The sequence below is a fragment of the Alligator sinensis genome, unplaced genomic scaffold (genome assembly GCF_000455745.1).
Source record: "Alligator sinensis unplaced genomic scaffold, ASM45574v1 scaffold447_1, whole genome shotgun sequence".
Classification (NCBI taxonomy): Eukaryota; Metazoa; Chordata; order Crocodylia; family Alligatoridae; genus Alligator; species Alligator sinensis.
Genome location: NW_005842123.1, coordinates 1,171,933 through 1,191,343, shown reverse-complemented (window position 1 = coordinate 1,191,343; position 19,411 = coordinate 1,171,933). Strand labels below are relative to the sequence as shown.

General features: G+C 42.5%; 1 protein-coding gene across 1 annotated transcript in view; it reads right to left on the bottom strand.

Annotated features, from left to right (window-relative positions):
• The window catches only part of ABCC8 (ATP binding cassette subfamily C member 8), a 154,741-nt gene that overhangs the window by 103,512 nt on the left and 31,818 nt on the right, over nucleotides 1-19,411 (bottom strand). Inside the window, exons 8-9 of the mRNA XM_006024884.3 lie at nucleotides 11,297-11,461; nucleotides 7,914-8,069 (exon numbers count right to left, since the gene is read on the bottom strand). Coding sequence (XP_006024946.1) covers nucleotides 7,914-8,069; nucleotides 11,297-11,461 — 321 coding nt within the window. The remainder of the gene's footprint in view (nucleotides 1-7,913; nucleotides 8,070-11,296; nucleotides 11,462-19,411) is intronic.

Sequence of the window (19,411 nt, the reverse complement as noted above, 5' to 3'; positions counted from 1 at the left end):
TTCCTGCTCCAGCTCACGTCTTGACTTAGAGCAGCAATCTAACCCTCAATAATATTAAAATGACAACAGAATGGATAAGAAAACATATCAGATTTCAAATGTGCACACAGAAGTCTGAGCTTTCTCATAGTATTTTAAGTAGAGGTGACTGGCTTACAAGTGAAGAACTAAAGTAGTTTCACCCAGAGGAAATCACTCCTTTCTCTGTATACAGTTATTCACTAACATTTAATGATACACAAGCTAACACTGCTTAACACTTCTGCCTCTTCACCACTAAGTATAAAATATAGCTTCTGAAGAAAATTATGTGAAATGGATTCAGTAAATAATATGCTGCTTTTCTTCTTTAGATACTCATAGGATTATAGAATCATAGAAAATTAGGGTTGGAAGGGACCTCAAGAGGTCATCTAGTCCAACCCCCTGCTCAAAGCAGGCCCAGCCCCAACTAAATCATCCCAGCCAAGGCTTTATCTAGCTGGGTCTTAAAAACGTCCAAGGATGGAGAGTCCACAGCCTCTCTGGGTAACCTGTTCTAGTGTTTTACTACTCTCCTAGTGGGAAAATTCTTCCTAATATTTAAACCTCCATTGCTCCTTGTTTTATCATCTGCCACCACTGAGAACAATCTAGCTCTATCCTCTTTTGAGCCCCCCTTCAGGTAGTTGAAGGCTGCTATTAAATTTCCTCTCAGTCCTCTCTTCTCTAGACTTAATAAGCCCAGTTTTCTCAGCCTCTCCGCATAAGAAATGTGCTCCTGCCCCAGACTCTGAACCATTTTCATTGCCCTCTGCTGGACTCTCTCCAATTTGTCCACATCCTTTTTGTACTGGAAGGCCAAAACTGAACACATTACTCCAGACATGGCCTCACCAATGCTGAATAGAGGGGAATAATCACTTCCTTTGATCTGCTGGGAATACTCCTAACAATGCAGTCCAGTATGCCATTAGCCTTCTTGGGAACAAGGGCACACTGCTGGCTCATATTCAACTTATTGTCCACTGTAACCCCCAGGTCCTTTTCTGCAGAGCTGCTGCCCAGACGGTCAGCCCTCAGCCTGTACTTGTACATGGGATTGTTCCGTCCTAAGTGCAGGACTTTGCAATTGTCTTTGTTGAAACTTATGAGACTTCTTTTGGTCCAATCCTCCAATTTGTCTAGGTCACTCTCAATCCTAGCCCTACCCTCCATCATATCTACTACTCCCTGCGGCTTGGTGTCATCTGCAAACTTGCTGGCACACTATGCCAATTTCCAGGTTGCTGATGAAGACATTGAACAAAACCAGCCTCAGGACTGACCCCTGAGGCACTCCACCGGCTGTCAACTAGACACAGTCATTGATTATTACTCTCCGAGTCTGATGCTTCAGCCAGTTTTTTTTATTTACCTTACAGTCTATTCATCCAGCCTGTACCTCCTTACATTTCCTGCAAGAATGTTGTGGGAGACCATATCCAAAGCCCTGCTAAAAATCAAGGTACACCACATCCACTGCTCTCCCCACATCTAGAGAGCCAGTCACCTCATCATAGAAGGCAATCAGGTAGGTCAGGCAAGACTTGTCTTTGCTGAATCCATGCTGACTGTTCCTAATCACCTTCTTCTTCTCCAAGTGCTTAGAAATGGATACCTTGAGTATCTGCTCTATGATTTTTCCAGGGACTGAAGCGATGCTGATCGGTCTGTGGTTCTCTGGATCCTCCTTTTTCTCTTTCTTAAATATGGGCCCTATGGTTTTTTCAATCCAATCATCTGGAACCTCTCTACGAATTTCCAAAGATGATGGCCAACAGCTCTAAAATCACATCAGCCAACTCCCTTAGCACCCTTAGGTGCATCCTATCTGGCCCCATGGACTTGTATATGTCCATCTTTTCTAAATAGACCCTAACCTGTTCTTTCACCACTGTTGGCTGCTACCCAAACTGTGCTGCCAGGTGCACTAGTCTGGGAGCTGACTTTGCCTGTGAAGACTGAGGTGAAAAAAGACATTGAGTACTTCAGCCTTTTCCATATCCTGTCTCACAAGATTCCCTCCCCATTCAGTAAGGGGCCCTCACTTTCCCTGATCTTTCTGTTGTTGTTGACATACTTGTAGAAACCCTTCTTGTTATCCTTCATGTCCCTTGCTAGCTGCAAATCAAATAGGAGCAAGTAAATTTAAATTCTGCTGCTTTTTAAAAAATATTTGACAGATGAGGCTACAGCAGAAAGTAGCTCAAAAAGCAAAATGGATAACAGGCCAATTGGTGTAAATCTATCACAGGAAACTGTATTGTTTCCTTACATAGGCACTGTAGTAGTGTTAACTTCTCAAAAAACTTCTCAGTGGGAGTGGGGGAGGCTCTATATTTTTGGTTTAACTGTCGACCCTTCCAGGCTAAGTAATTTGCACTCTCCCACTGTTTCACTGGGCTAAACATCTGGGGACTTTTGTGTTTTCTCATCTTAAATCTCTGATGCAGGCACATCTGATTTCCCTGGGCCCTACACATGCAGAAAGGTTGCAAAATTGAATAATTGTTCTAGCCAGTGACTGCAGCAGTACTGTTCAAATGGGAAAAGGAGACTGAAGAGTACAGATGGATATTTATATTGATCAGGGTAAGGAGGATAAAGTGGCAGAAAGATTTCATGTGCCAAGTGAAGCTGGAAAATCCCTGGGAGTATGACTATAAGTTGGTTTTGCCACCAATTAAAGTGTCACGGGCCAGGTACTGACACTGCGCTTGTACTGGTATAAGTGACTGAAACCAGTCTATACTTGTAACAGAACAGTTCAGTGAACACAGACTGCTTTAAAAATGGCAGAACCCAGTCAAAGACTTGCCCCCTCCCTCTGCCCTACCCAAGGGTGAACGTGCATTGTGTTTTTATACTGCTTACAGAAAACTGCCTAACTTAGATCAAGTTTTTTGGTTTGAGTTGGTAACATATTTGGAGGTGAGACCTCCAAATTGGTAGACCAATTTGGAGATGGGTTGATGTTTTTAGCAAGCTTTTGGATAACACAGTATCCTTTTTTTTTGTGGGTTATGGTATGGGTACCTGGTGTGGTTGGGGCTTAGACATATCAAGTATCCATACCATAACACACAAAAATGTTCTTTCCTTCCCATCCTCCCCTCATGTGAAATGTATGATTGGCCTCAGAGCAGTTCAATTGCCTTATCCACTTGCATAGACTACCGGCTGATTCTCCAGTACACACAGGGGAGTCACCCCCTTCTGCACTCCACTTAGCTTGAAAAAGGATACTGTGTTATCCAAAAGCTTGCTAGAAATATCAACCCACCTCCAAGATGGTCTAATAAAAGGTATTGACTCAAACCAAAAGCCTCTGTCTACCATACAGCCCTAGACCAATATGGCTGAGCCCAAAAGAAAACTCCCTAACTTAGATCAATTCAATTTCAGGCTTTCTGAATGTCTGTACCTAGCCTGGATGTTCTAGTCACTTTCATAGGAATGAGGCAAAGGCACTTATGTAAAATAAAAGCCCTAACCACCTGAAACGATTAGTACCACAAATATAGTGTAAACTTTTGGCTACACTCAGTGCTGTTACTGATTATGTGAGATGGGGAGGCAAAACAAAGGAGTTATTTAGGTGAGACTACATTTTCTGTGTTCTTTAGGTGAAAACAGCTGTTTTCTTCCAGCTTCATAAAAGCATTGAATTATGACTAAATTACTTTGACAATCTAATAGTGAATAGTATATTTTATATTTGCTCATAGATTAAGGGTATGTATTAAATTAAAATATCTTCTCAGTCACTGATTCTAATGCTTGTCATCTGAAGATATTACACCAAGGCTTGAAAGCAGATTCTCACATCAACTTGAAGATGGACAATGCAGCTCTGCTCTTAATCTGCTGTTTAAAAAGGACAACAACGCAGACTGACTTTTAGCTGAACTTTTTCGTAATTGAAGAACTTCTAAAGTCTCTTAAAGTGCCTCTTTTAATCTTAGAGATGTATTTGGTGGTCGTGTTGGTCTGAGACAAGAAGAAATGCAAAACCTTTTTGTCTCAGACCAACACGGCTACCAAATACATCCCTGAAACATAAAAGATGCCATATTTTAGCCAATTTTGGAAATATAAGCTTCACTGATGAACAAGAAGGAAATATTTTTTGAGCCTCCTTGCCTTCCTAACATCTGACACCTCCAGGGATGACAGCAGCCTTATCTGCACATCAAGGAGCAACTCACGCCAGACTGTCACAGATCCAGAGGAACAAACATCCAGCCTCAAAATTCCCCTGTGCAAAATGAAGTTTATTTTCTACCTAAGAGGATTTTTACCATTTTGGATTTCTCCTCAGTCTGAAGAAGGGTGCAAGCCCAAAAGCTTGCAAAGACAGATAATTGTTTTTTGCAATTTCTTAGTTGGTCTAATAAAAGGTACCATATTTTAATCTTAAATGTTTCAATCATTTTCCTTGTAATGTATCTTTATTATATCTTGCTAGAGGAATATGGGCTCCACAAAACAAGGTTGTTTTAAAATGCAGATATCACACATTTACACTGTAGTAAGTGGTGCTAACAATCAATATCAGGGTTTTTATATCAATAAATTCTTAACCAGTGTTAAGAATATACCAGTGAATTCTTAAACAGTATATCCAGATATACCCAACAGAAAGATTTGCCATTTACATTTATCAAGTCACTGTGACAATACTATGACTTACCACTGTGACAATACTATTATTTATTAGTAATGCAGACTTATGCTTTCAGATTCAGAATACAGTACTCATAAAGGGCTCTCTGATGCAGCACTGATTTGCCAAGTGATATGCTCCTATTTCCAGTACATTATACTTATTGTATAAAGGATTGCTTGGCTGAACTTCATTTACTCTGTGAGCAGCCAGATTTCATAGTTCATGTTGGACTACAGATCAGCTGAGAGAGGCAGAGAGCAGATGGTGGGTCACAGAGTGGGGGGTGAAATTTTATTTAAGGTATCTAGAGTGAAAAAGGGGAGAGGCAGAACCACGTGGCAATCATTCTGGAAGGGAGTGGGTGGGGGGCAGGAAACACCAAAAAAACTTGAATTTTCAAAATTTTTCCCATCCCACATCAACACAAACCCAAGACCCTTTCAGAGCTTTTCACAGGAAGTGTGGGTATGGATGGAAATGACAGAACAGCCAATAGTCCAGTGACTGTGTCAGCTGACTGGCATTGTGAAGGTGAAGATCCTTATAGACAAACCAGGATAGAGAGAGGTAGTTAGCTGTGTCAGTTTGAAGTAAGGCAGAAAATAGGGTAGATTCACACACTATAGACTAACTAAATCAGAGAGGTATACCATGAGCTTTCATGAATTTGAGCTCACTTCATCAGATGCAGCACCTTGATAAGCTCAGGCTCATGAAAGGTCATGCTATATATCTCGTTTAGTTACTCTATGAAGTGCTAATCTACCCTGTCTCCTGCCTAACTTCAGACTAAAAACAGCTCACTACTTCTCTCTGGGCATGCCTACACGTGTATTAATGCACCATAGGTACTGCACATTAAGTTAGTGCCTGTAATAAGCTGTAACCAGAGCTACTGCTCAGTAGCACTGGTGCAAACCATTTTAGTGATGCCAATGTATAATAGACTAATTGTGCATTAGCATAATAGCAGGGCTTTTGCCCTGACACACTAGTGTACAGTAGAATTAGTCTACTGTGCATTTAGTGTCTTGTGTAGATGTGCCCTCTAACTTACATAGCAGTGACTTGAGCGCGGGCCTCCACATCCCAGGTGAGCACATCCTAAAGAATGATGAAAACTTTCACCTTCAGTCTATAAACTGTTTAATATTTTTTGTTATACATATTCAGTATTAATGTTATTGTTTAGGTTACGTCAGACTCTATTGATCTCCCTGGAATTATTAACAAGAGTAAAAACTGTAAATATATAACAAAATTGAAAGACATTTCTGGGAATAGGTGAATGTAAGAGACTCTAGAAAGAATCATCAAAATGCTGGTTCTTTTCAGGCAGTTATCACAGTAAAAAAAAATTATGATCCTATCCAAGGCCATGTCCAGATGAGCACGGACATTTGGTTCCCCAGGGACAAGAAGCCTTTTTGTCTCAGGAGAACGCCCATGCCATGTGCACTCTGGTGCACAGCAGGTTACCTCGGGTAGGGTAAGGGAAGCTGGGTCCAGCAACTGTGCTAGCACCAGCAGCCTTACCTGGGGTCCCGAGGGCCTGGGAGCCTGGCTGGCAGCCACAGAGTGGCCCCAGTGGGTCAGGCTCCAGTTTTGGGTGGCATGTGCTGCAGCCATGTGCACCACCCTGCTTTTTTTTTCCAAGCAGGTTTTTTTGACCCCCAGATCTCCTGGGGTAAAAAATCCTCCTGCACTGCAGGGTAGCAGTATGGGAAACACCTGAATGTGTGGTGCGTGACGCCATAGGTGGGTTTGTGGCACCACCATGCTCGTCTGGATGCTACCTAAGAAAGTATTAGCACTCCCCAATTGACAAAAGTCTATGACTAACATAGCTGAGAAGTCAAGAATTTGGTTTGTACTGAAAGATGTTAGATGGGAGATTTATATAATGCCTTCCCTATACAAGACCTCAGTTGACCATTGTCATGAGGACTAACAGTCAGTACAAGTATTTAAAATATATATTTAAATGCAGTATGAAAAAAGTAAGAAACCCTAGGTATTCCTAAATATAAAAGGTCTGTTCTTAGACTCTTTGGGTGCATCCCCACATGCAGGGGCATGGACATGCAGAAGCAAAAATAGTAGTGGTTCAAATGTGTGCTGCTACTTTTTGCCACAGTGCACGCCACTGCACATGCATGTTGGTGTGGGGCAAATTGCCCTGCTTCAGGGAAACTGACTTTTCCCCACTTCTCCCAGCTTAAAGGCATGCTGGAGGAGTGGAAGAGCTGGAGGACAACTAAAGGAATGCAGACACTCTGGCCAGCAGCCACTTTGGGGGAGGATCAAGCCTCTGTGTGTGCTAACACACACTCCTCTCACATGTGCCTTGCTGCTTTTTTTGTGTTTGTTTTTCTTTGCTACCGGGATTTCCCAGTAGCAAAATTTTCCCCTGCGCTGCAAATTTGTAGTGTGGGGCACGTTTTAATGTTCCGGGCATGTGGTTTGTGACACCACAAACTGCACACAGTGAACATTTAAACATGGCCTCCATTGCAAATTTGCAGCACAGGACCAAAATTTGCTACCAGAATTTGCTGGTAGCAAAAAAATAAAAAACAAACAACAACACCCCCTCCCCACCGCCCCAAAAAACAAAACAAAACAAAAAAAAAAACAAAAGCAAAAAAAAAAAAAAACAAAAACAAAAAACCAATCAAAAACAAAAAAACAACCCCAAAACCCTGGTACAAAAACTGACACAATGCATGCATAATAAGTGTGCGCACACAGAGGCTGGGCCATCCAGAGCAATGCTCTGACTGCTGGTCAGGCCTCTGTGCTCCCCAACCAGTGCCCCTGCTGTCCCTGGCAAGACTGCTGAGGCCAATACCAGTGCTGACCCCAGCTTTCAGCTCTCCCTGGCTGAAGAGCTGGGAGGAGAAGCACACGTGCAGGGGTGTACGCTGTGGCAATTTGTGCCGCTCTAAGTGCATGCCCCTGCATGTCTCGATGCAGCCCTTGGGTCTATGTAGAAGTTCATCAGGCTTTGAAAGTGACAGCAGGATTGAGTCTGAAATAATTACAGTAAAAATACTGGAGTATATGACACTATAAAAAAAGGGAAACTCTCTTTTATTCTTGGTCTAATATTAATAACTCTTACATTTGTTAAGACTTTCACCTTTTCAAAATGATTCACAAGACAGCAGTCAGTATTGGGTTAAGCACATTAATAAAAAAAGGAACATTTCAACTTTCTTACCTGCACTGGCATAGCCCAAAGGTTAGGGCAGAGGAAGAAGAACCACATCAGTTGATTTGTATCTATGGCAACCAGGTTACAGATCTGGCCTGCAGTCATTTCCCCCATAGACATGTTTGAAGTTGAGAGCTGCATAATCTTATTGTATATTTTTGTCTGAAAATTAGATCAAAAAGTGAAGGTTCGTGAATACACCTACACAAGGTCTCCAGTTATAAATAGAACAGTTACCCAATGGTGTATGCCCTGAATAACCAACATTCAATGGGAATTTTGATTCTGCAAAGCACTTTGCTCAAAAAATTATCTGACAAGGATATTGCAAGGCAATCAGCACCCTTCCCTTTCCTGTCTCCAATATGTTTACTAGGAATTCCTACTGAAATGACAACACTTTTGCCTAGCTAGCTAGACAATTGTTTAACACACAGTATAGGTAGTATGAAGCTTTACTTGTATCAAACATCGTGGTTACAAGTGTTTCATAGGTTCTTAATTTTTCTGCAATTTTGCAGTTATTTTAGTGCATTTTCAACCTGATTCTGGGTCGATGTATTGTAAGTGCCTTTCATAGCTATTGGTGTCTTTGGGGTCAGTTGAAAACACAAGTGGCAAAACACATCACAACTGGCAGCAGAACTGGTCAATGTAAAACACTTGCAATTTCCTTTCCTATGTTATGTCAAAATGTTGGTTTCTAAGAAATTTTCTGTCTGCACTAATGAGAGACAGGCTAATAAGCAAAATCCCAAAATCTGATGCCGAACAGGAATTTACAAGTGTGTGATCAAGAGGAGTTAAATAACTAGACAGCTATGAAAGCCCCCATTTATCACCCAAACTCTCACTGGTTCATGTTGTAATCAGGTGGACAGAGTGTCTACTATCAGCTATTATATGACTGAGTTTTCAGCTGTCAGAGGGTAGGTTTTGGCCAGTATATCTGGCGGTATTACCCTGTAATGATACGCTTAATTATTGTGTCCTGCTAGTTTCTCAAGTACAACTCTTTGTATAGCATATAAAGGTTTCTCAAATCCAGTGTTCAGTTATCTAATATCTGTGAGCCCAATTCTATCATGTGGAGTACTCACTTACTTTGTAACATGGCCCATTGATTTCCATTACATTATTGTGGCAATAAGAGACCCTTCAATATAAAGGTGGCAGAATCTGTCATTACAACCAAGGGGCAGTTAAATGATGCTTTAAGGATAAGGATACACTGTTCATATGTCACAACAATTCCAATTTTAGATGAGTTACATCATGTTTTAGAATCTAGACCTTTTTTAAAAGCACATCTCATTTTACTATCACTATATAGCCAGTTCTTTATTAAAAACAATTCATAAATTCAAATGCCGCATTCTTGAAAAAGCAAGACTTTTTATTATGGCTTGTATAATCTGTCCTTAGTAAACATATTGTATGCATTTGAAGATGCTGAATAGTTGTTCTTGTTCATAAATTAATGATCAATGGAGTGTTAATTCTAAGATGAAGTCTAGGGATATTAGAGAATGTTGATTATTCAGAAAGTTTATGGTATATTGTCTCCCTGCATTTTTAAGCCTCTGCTTCAGGTAAAATTTAGATAGATACTTTATATTCTGCTCTTGCATCTTTTACAAATTTTCTTATTGACCTCAAAATTCATCTCCCCAGTCAATAAATCCCCGCCCCCTATACTTTCTGACCTTCAAGGATACTGTAAATGCTAATCTGTTTACTTCAGCTTTTCTCAAAAGGTTGAAGGCTTTTCCTGGTGAGATTATTTTCAATATTACTGGCAGACATTACGCTTTTGTACATGTACCCAGATGTATATATAACAGATAGTATAAAATATATAAATAAATAAATCTCCACAAAAGCAGCAAATATGATTAAACAAGTTATGAAGTAATAATCATATTGTATATATGCAAAAGAAATGTATATATAATTACTATTAAACATGTTTCTTTCCTTCTGTCTTAATTAAATAAAACTTCCACATGTACAGATACTCAAATGCTGAAGCCTCAAAGACTGGAAAGCTTGCAGTGCTGACACTGTGCAGCCAAGGTGGAGGTGGTGGGAGGGGGGTTCGAGGAGTCCTGTGCACACATCTCAGCATGCTCTGTAGGCTTCCTTAGTCTGCCTGGTAACAGATGGCAGCAGTGAATAGGGTACCTCTGATTGAGTGCTCCAGGCTGTCCATAGCCAGCCTGTGTTTCCCTATAGCACAATGTGGAGATTGTGAAGACAATGTGTTCTTCTCCCTGTTGGAGCAGCAGAGTCCAGCGAGTGACACACTGGGCATGTCTACATGTACTATTAATTCAAAGTAGGCTTACTACGCACTAAAAATACTGTGCAGTGAGCCTACAGGGGAGCATGTCTACACGTGTTCCCTCTTGGGAGCAGTCTGGTACAAGGCTGCTTCTGCCCTGCTCTGCCCTTCTGCAGCAGCCAGGGGGAGTCCCAGACTACCCCCCAACCCCTACTAGCCTGGGGGCTGGCAAGGGGTATGGGGTGGTCTCACTGGGCATGGGGCCAGGAGAGCTCTGCCAGCTGCAGTGGCAGCTGTCTCCAGGCCCCATGTGCACTGGGAGGGGACCTGATGTGCACAGGGCCAGGAGAGAGTTGCCCCTGCAGCAGGCAGAACTCTCCTAGCTCTGTGCACATCCAGACACAAAGCTGCCAGCAAGCCCCTTGCTGGACAGGGGGTTTCCTGGGATCATGGAGCTGGCTGCTCTGGGGGACAGGCGAAGGCTGGATTCCCAGTCCCTCCTTGCTCCCCAGAGCAGCAAGCTCCATGTGGGGAGGAAGCACAGGGCAGAGAGCTCGCCAGTCCTGGCCCTGATCAGCAACCAGCTCCTGGGGGGAGCCAGGGAGCTGAGCAGCACCAGGACTATGGACAGACAGCTCCCTGTCCCCTGTGGACCCCTGCTGGATAGGCTGACCAGGAGCAAATTTGCTCCCAGCCAGTGACTACACATTTTACTGTGCAATATCTACTATACAGTTGTTTACTACCTGTATTTATAGGTAGTAGCTAACTGTACAGTAGACTAATTTACTGCGCAGTACATGTGATCATGTGTAAATGGTGATGCTTTACTGCTCTGCCCCCCCCGCCAAGAGAAATGCTCCTGGGAGTGATTTAACACTGGTTGTTCCCATGTTATTTGTCTCCCATAGTGGCCATTTTTATTCTGGGAGAAAAAAGTCTGAATGTCTGTACACTCACGGTTTCTTATAACTACATTTAACCTCATGACAGGAATTCCTGATTTACTCTATGAGACTATTATCTAAACATTACATATACTGAACAGACTCACATGTATGTACTTTTTCAATGTAAAAAGGTTACTTAATAATATTCCAAATACCTGTATTGCTCCTCTCAAGTTAATTCCAGTTTCTATAGCAACATAATATGATGCTTGGAGGAATGTCCTTTGCAATAGAAGGGCAAAAAATAGGAGAACAGCCAAAACATAAGCATTAGACAGGAACTCTTCAGATGAAATAAAGAAAACACCAAGAACGTTAATCTGTAAGAAAAAGAAAATTGGGAGTGAGATTGATTTGGGACTATTTCAATCAAATTTATTTTTATATAACTCATGTACAAAAAGTGCAGTTTGTACTCTGGAAATGATTCCAAATCTGTCTGAAGGCTTAGAGGTCTGCCTATATATGTGCTTGGGGGTGGGGGAGGCATTTAATTAGAGTGGTTCTGGGACAGCCACTCTAATTAAAATGGCTCACCATCACGTGTATTAAGCCCCCGCATATTTTAAAATGGCTGCAGGACACCTTATCTAAAGCTCATTTGATGAGGTTTAGATAAAGTGCCTCTGCAGCCATTTTAAAACACGTAGGGACTTAATGCATGTGACAGCGAGGTGACACTGGAGAGTTCTAATTAGAATGTGAACTAGCATGTGTATAGGCAACCGGAGAGACAGTGACGCATTGCACCTAGTCAGGAAAGTTTTCTTTGCAAACAGAAGAGTTAGGAAGCAATTGGATTTAAATGATATACTGCATTTGTAGGCTTGGGCTAGATGGCACTCTAAAAGTCTTCAATCCCTATCAATCTATAGAAAATTTTGAAGATCGATGAAATAGATAGAAAGACTCCAAATTGACAAAATGTCTCCTTTTCAGCAAGGCATTTAAGCATGTAACTCATCCTTAATAATTTCAAGGGGGGGCTACTGACAAGTTTAAAGATAGGCACATGCTTGGGTATTTTGCTGTGCAGTGGTCCATTTGCAGAAATTCTACGGGAATGGGAGATTTCTATTGTCTAGGGTAACTAGCAACTTTGGGAATTCACTAGCATAGGCCCAACATGTTGTGGCAGTACTAGCTTCCTCTCACTGTTTCTTCACATTGTGCCTTAAACCTGACTCAACAGGACTCCTTTCTATTATAGGATAGTTCAGCCTCTGTCCATATAAAATCTCTGGCATCTTGGCTAGGACTGTCTATATTGACTGTGGCTTTGTGGCTTTCTATTGTAACATCTGTACCCTAGAAACTGAACTGAGGCCAAACAGTTCATTAGAGACTGGCCAAATTGAACAGCTATCAAATGGCAAAGACTTTCACTTACAGCTCAGGCTAGATATGAGTGGGTTCCCCAGAGCTGTCCCATCTCCTAGTTAAATTACTTTTCTTGAAGAAGGAGTTAACTGGTTATAAGGTCTTGAGAGTCAGACTGAAGCCGGGCACAAATTTCTCCAAATAACCAAGATTCAATTCCTGTAAAATCTTAGTCATGCAAGTTGTCTTTACTCACATAAATAGTTTTACCAGAGTCATGGGTGAGTTACTTGAGAATGCAAGCTGGACTACTCACTAGAGCAGGGGTTGGCAACCCCTGGCACGTGTGCCAAGCGTGGCACACGAGGTCATTTTGCGTGGCACGCTGCGGCCAGCCCCGGCTCCGGGTAGCTGCTGCCAGTGATGGAGCCTGGGCTGCTCCCAGCAGGGCTTGCAGCATCCCAGCCCAGAGCCTGGGCTGGCTACAAACAGCTACACTGGGCTCATCACTTCCATGCTGGGAGCGGGGGAGAGACCGAGGTTGCACTTCCTCAGGCCCCTCCCCTACCGCCCACTCTGAGGCACGCCTGCATGTGCTTGTGCAGAGCTGATGCCGGAGCCTGGCGCAGCTGTTTGGAGCCTCCCAGCTGCAGCCGACCCTGGCTCTGGGGAGCTACTGCCAGCCGGGATCCTGGGCTGCTTCCAGCAAGCCGCTGCCCCCCCAGCGCGTGCTCTGAGGTGCCCCTGCATGCGCGGGTGTGGAGCTGATCGGGTAGCTGCTGACAGCCACAGAGCCCAGGCTGGGGGGCAGGGGCTTTGGGTGGGGGGCAAGGGGCACAAGCAGGACATCCTGCTATGTTCCCCTTGCGCTCATTTTGTTTTTCTGCCATGCCGGCACTCCGGCACCTTCCGAGGTAGGCATTGTGGTGTTTTTTGGCACTCCAGCCAAAAGCGTTGCCTACCCCTGCGCTAGAGCATGGAATGAATGAAATTTTAAAGGGCTAACTCCCATGTTGCAAAACAGAAGCATCTGCAATAAAACCCATTTCATTCACTTGCTTATTTTCAGCCAGCACAAGGAAGAAAAAGAAAAAAAAAAAAGAAAAAAAAAAATCGATAGAAGCTGATTTTCTCAATAAAAGACAGTGCCAGATAAACAAGAGTTAGAATTTCTCTTGCCCTGGTATAGGGGACAATGTGAAATATGAGGCAATGAGGCAATTAAATAACAGAGGTTAAAATACATGGCTCTTAGTTGTAATCCTTAGCAAAAATGTATTATTTCAATTGCTTGCTGTTCAGCCAAAACTTTGCAACAATTTTGGGGTTAAATTTGGATACCTCTCCCTAAAACTTAACTTACAGGAATGTTTTCCAAAGCAGAGATCTTCTAATTTTGGATGTCTTAACTTTGGATAATGGAAAGTTGAGGTATCCATAATTAAAGACCACTTTGCTTCCCTGAGCTGATAACGAATACACCAGTTATTACTCACATGCTGATATACAATACACATCTGCCAGAAAATCCAATGATGTTAGTGAAAACACCCAGACAATTTGCAGACTTCTATTGCGACTGCAAATAACCATGTCTATAAAACTGAGAAATGAACTAATGATCTAATAATGGCCTTCATGTCATACCCAGTGCTTAACTACAGTGCTGATCAAGTCTATCCTCTACTGATACTCAAATGTGAATGAAAGAGCCCTATGTTGTTTCCTGTGTAAAGACTTACACAAGGCTGGAGAATGACAAGCCAGCCAAAAGAATACCTGTATCACAACAGTCCAAGAAAGGCACTGATTGTGCAGAACTTTTAGCACCTGAGTAGGTTTGAACAATAAGGACCATGGCTACCCACAGAATCGGATATGAAAGAAATACTGTTAAGAAATCCAATGCTCCTGATTTTCCAGGATACTGTATATGCAAACTCAAGACTGGAAATGAGTTTTTTTGGGGTGGGGAGAAAGGTAGGAACAATAGCATGCTATGATCCTCTGGTATATTTTAGATTAAAAAAAAAGGAGGAAATGGACTTTTGTTTACTCAAAAAAATGCAGAAGAATACATATTTAGATGAGCAGACATCTCCAGAGATGCTCAATATTGAGTCAGGCATTGAATTGAACCAGTCGCTTGGTTTCTTGTTAAGGGTCACACCTTACTTTTACTGCTAACTTTGTCAGTGACAATTCTAGAGTGCACAAAGGGTGAAATTCACTCAGGCACACAGCTTTCTTTATTGAAAAGACTGATGAATAGGCATTGTGCTGAACTGTTGCACAGGGATGTTTCACTAAAAATGAGAGAAGAATGTCTCTAAATCATCATCAATGATACTGTGGCTCTACTGGAGAGGCATTCTACTCCATTTATTCATAAAATAAGAAATTACTCAGTTTTGGCAGGAATCATGAAAATCTTTTGCATCATCCTTTCTTCTAAAGCCTTTTGAATTAATACTTTAGTTTAGGACAAGGTTTTCTAACTCCTTGAAGAATGAAAAAAACAAAAGGGCATTGCAATTATGTTCCTGCTTATCTCTACCATTAACTTTAGCAGATATGTCAATTTAGCCTTTAACAGTTTAAGGTGATTGATGACAATATTGGTCTGTGTATATATAACTGCTGACAGAAAACTATACAAGGTTTGGCTGAGTTTTCAATCAGAGATATGAAGGTGACTGTGTTCAAAATATCACTGACAACAGCTTATGTGTCAGCTCACTGAGAGACTATTTCCTTTGCTTTCCTTTCTCATGGGTTCACATCAGGTCAGTTTCAAACAAGTCCCAAGCCTGAACATGATCTACAGTTTAAACTGCTGAGCCACCAGTTCCCTGCTACTGATGTAAAGCCACAAGCTGGCCCTGGTTCATTTGAAAGCTTCATGAACTTTAGTCCATCCTCTGATGAACTTGGGTTGAATTTGGAGTAAGCAACTAAAAAAAGAAGCAAAGGACACGACATATGGTTTCTAGTCTCCCTGACAACATCGCATGCAGGTCTGTTTCTAATCATTCCGCCCATTCAACCCACCTGCAAGAAATGACAGAAGAAATAAGGCCACCAGTACCATGGTCATTGCTCCTGGCCCCCATTATTTGGTCAAAAGGTTGTAAATATGAGAAGTCAAGTCATCGACATGGCACAGTCAAGCCTTGCATGGCATTCTAATAGATTGTTATTATTTAGCATAAAAATCTGAGCAGAATATTGTCACTTAAGGAACAACTGGTATAAAGATGTCATTTCTTAAAGAATGCCCACTGCCTCAGCAAAAATATTCAGATGAGAAGTGGAACTTGAGGTTCCGTACAACTGCTATGGTGTTCTTCAAGGAAAGCAAATTCTCTTTTAAAAAAAGAGCTATGCTGTTTATACCGGTGAATTCTCCCCTCAGGCAAATCTCATTTACTTGTAGCAAAAACACTCCTTCCATCAACTGAATCTTTCCCATGGGGCTGAATTACAGCAATTATTTTTGCAGCTCTTCGCTGGAGTCTTTCTGATTACATAGATACAGGTTAAGGAATTTGCATCTACACTTTTTTAAAGCCCTTACAAGGGGGCAGAGTGGCAACAACAAATGAATCGGTTATACCGGGTCATAGTACCTGTTAAAGATCTTTATCTGGTAGCAAAGAGAGGCTATGTATCACTGCATTCATAGAATCATAGAAAATTAGGGTTGGAAGGGACCTCAGGAAGTCACCAAGTCTAAACCCCTGCTAAAAGCAGGACCAGCCCCAACTAGATCATCCCAGCCAAGGCTTTGTCTAGCCGGGTTTTGAAAACCTCCAAGGTGGGAGATTCCACCACCTCTCTGGGTAACCTGTTCCAGTGCTTTGCTACCCTTCGCATGAGAAAGTTTTTCCTAATATCTAACCTAAACATCCCTTGAAGCAACTTGAGATCTTTCCTCCTTGTTCTGTCATCTGCCCCCACTGAGAACAGTCTAGCTCCATCCTCTTTCAAATCACCCTTCAGGCAGTTGAAGGCTGCTATTAAATCCTCCCCACTCCCCACCTCCTAAGTCTTCCCTTCTCCAGACTAAACGAGTCCAGTTCCCTCAGCCTCTCCTCGTAAATCTTGTGCCCCTGCCCCAAAGCCAGTTTCACTCCCTCTGCTGGACTCTTTTCAATTTGTTCACATCCTTTGTGTAGTGGAAGACCCAAAACTGGACAAAGTACAGTGTACAGTGATGTGGCCTCACCAGTGCAGAATAGAAGGGAATAATCACTTCCCTTGATATGCTGGCAATGCTCCTACTAATGCAGCCTAGTGCCGTTAGCCTCCTTCACAATAAGGGCACACGGTTGGCTCATATTCAGGTTATTGCACTGTAACCCCCAGGTACCTGAGAGGGAAAGTTCACAGTTTATTCAGCAGTTTAGTTAAAGATGCAATTTGCTCCTTGACTGCGCTATTTCAGTGTTCCCTTACATGTAAATTTGGGAGAGGTTCATCCTACTTCTCAAAAAAACCCAAACAAACAAACCAAAAAAACCAAACAGTTGACTGATCACATTTTGCAAGCAGAAAGATTTTGGTGCAGTGCTGATTCATAGTAAGCACTGATCTGACATATCTGTATGTTTCTGTTGAAAAATATATCTTTGAAAACAATTAGAAACCCAGGCTAATCTTTCATTTAAAATAATTTTATTGGTCTGGGAGAAGGCTATCGAATTGTAAGAACCATTTTCATTATAATTGAACTACGGCAATTCATATGAAACGACTGCAGATTCAGAAAACAAAATCTCTAACACAAACAAAAAGTTAAAACAAGAGAAATGACTTCTCTGTTTTCCTTCCCCATACCTTCAGACTTAAAGGGGTCAGTGAAATCTAGGTGAACCTGTGTGTGGGTGGGGGAAGATGTTGGTGTGGGTGTGTTATAGTTATACAATGAGAAGGAAACAACTCTTGACTGAGAAGGTAATGGAATTAATCACATTTTCTTTTTAAATATTCCCTTTAGGTATCTTACTGAATGGAATATCTGCCATCAAGATTTACGCTGGTGATCTGTCAGGCCTTCCTCACAGTCCTGCAGCAACTAAATATTTGCTAAATATTCTGCAGTAGTCAGAATTCCTATTAGATATTGTTGACCCATGCTGAGATTTTCATTAAATATTATTTAGGATCATGAAACAATCTTTCTGTTGCTCTGATCACTTGACACAAAATGAATGTGTGGTAGCATTCACTGTGATGAAGCTGGGCAATATATTTTCAGGTGAAAAATCTAGAGGGCTAACATTATGTTGTTTTGGTCTTGAACTATATCCTTGACCTAGCAACAGATACTGAAATCTAGCCCCAGAAAATTATTCTGGATACAATGAACAACGAGACCTCCAAATCTCTCCCACAATCATATTTGCACAGTGAGATCCAAGCCAGTTATAACAGGTGTATGTCTCAAGGCCAATCATCGTCACGGCCTGCTCACCTGTTTGGGCAGTCTGCCTGCCCATCTCTCCTGCCACGGCTTTGATGGAATAAATAAATTATTTCTAGGTGACAGACTGCCCATTTAATAAACCGATGTTAGGGTTTATCCACAACTCCAACCTATGCCTTTCGTGTCCTAGGCCTCATAGGCGTTATTACTTTCTATCACTTCTGCATCCCTCTGCCACTGGACGCTACACCCCTGTGTCTAAGTCTAGACAGCACTAGATTCTCTGTGCCCTTATCCCCATGCCCCTCTGGTGCTACGGCTCTCTGCAACCCCATAGTTGTGCCCTTAGAAAATCTCTCTATGTGCTTGTCACTAACTCTACCCAAGTTCTACAAACTTTTCTCTCGGCACTAATGAGGCCTCCAAACCTCACCTTTTAGCCTCACCCCAGTCCTCTGGTATAAACAAAAACACAAACAAAAGCCTCTAGGCTATAACTTAAGTCTTATCAACAACACCAGTGCTATGCCCCCTTTAGGGATCAAACTGACACCCTTAATACAGCATACCCTCTAGCCTACGTACATGGGAGGTTCCTATAATCTTGCAGCACAGGAGTAGCAAAGCAGACAGCACCAGTTCTTAGACAGCTTCCACATGCAGGAGCTACTTCTCTAGCAGCTGCCACAGAGCAAGCGCCCTGCTGGCTCCAGCTCTGAGCTTATATAGCCCGAACGCTACCTCTTTCCAATCATGTGACTCCTGCAGGTGTTACTCAATTACCTCCTTATGCAGTTACCCCACAGCTGGAGAGCTCTGCTCACTAAGCAGAGCTCCCTGGCCAGGCTGCTTTAGCCTTAAAGGAGCAGGCACCTTTTAGTGCCCTGCCACACTGGTACAGTATATGGGTGCAATCCGGTAGATCTTTGGCAGCTTTCCTAACATGCAAGCCATGGGGCGGCCAGCACTACAGCACAGGTAAGCAACGAGGAGGTAAGAAATAAGGGGCCCCTTGGGACTCAGAGTGGGGGGGCAGCAAAGTCACCAGTCGCAGGGCTCAAGTGCCTATATACTAATGCTAGGAGCATGGGGAACAAGCAGGATGAACTAGCGCTCAGGAAAAAGGGATTTGGTGGTAGGGGTCTGCTACAGACCCCCACACCAAGGGGAAGAAATAGATTTGGGGCTCCTGAGGCAGCTCTCGGAGACCATAAAAGCTAAAGAGGCAGTAGTTATGGGGGACCTAAACTACCCAGACATCTGCTGGGAGACGCAGACAGCAAAGTCCCACCGCTCACGCAGGTTTCTAACCTGTGTACAGGACCTCCACCTGACACAGGAGGTACACGGTCCCACTAGGGGGAATGCCATACTGGATCTGGTATTGGCAACGGGGGATGACATGGTAGGGGACCTCCAGATCGGTAGCCTTCTGGGGGTCAGTGATCACCTAATAATAGAATTCACCATAAGATGTCAAGTGGGTAAGGTAACTAGTAGGGTGAAAGTGCTAGACTTTAGG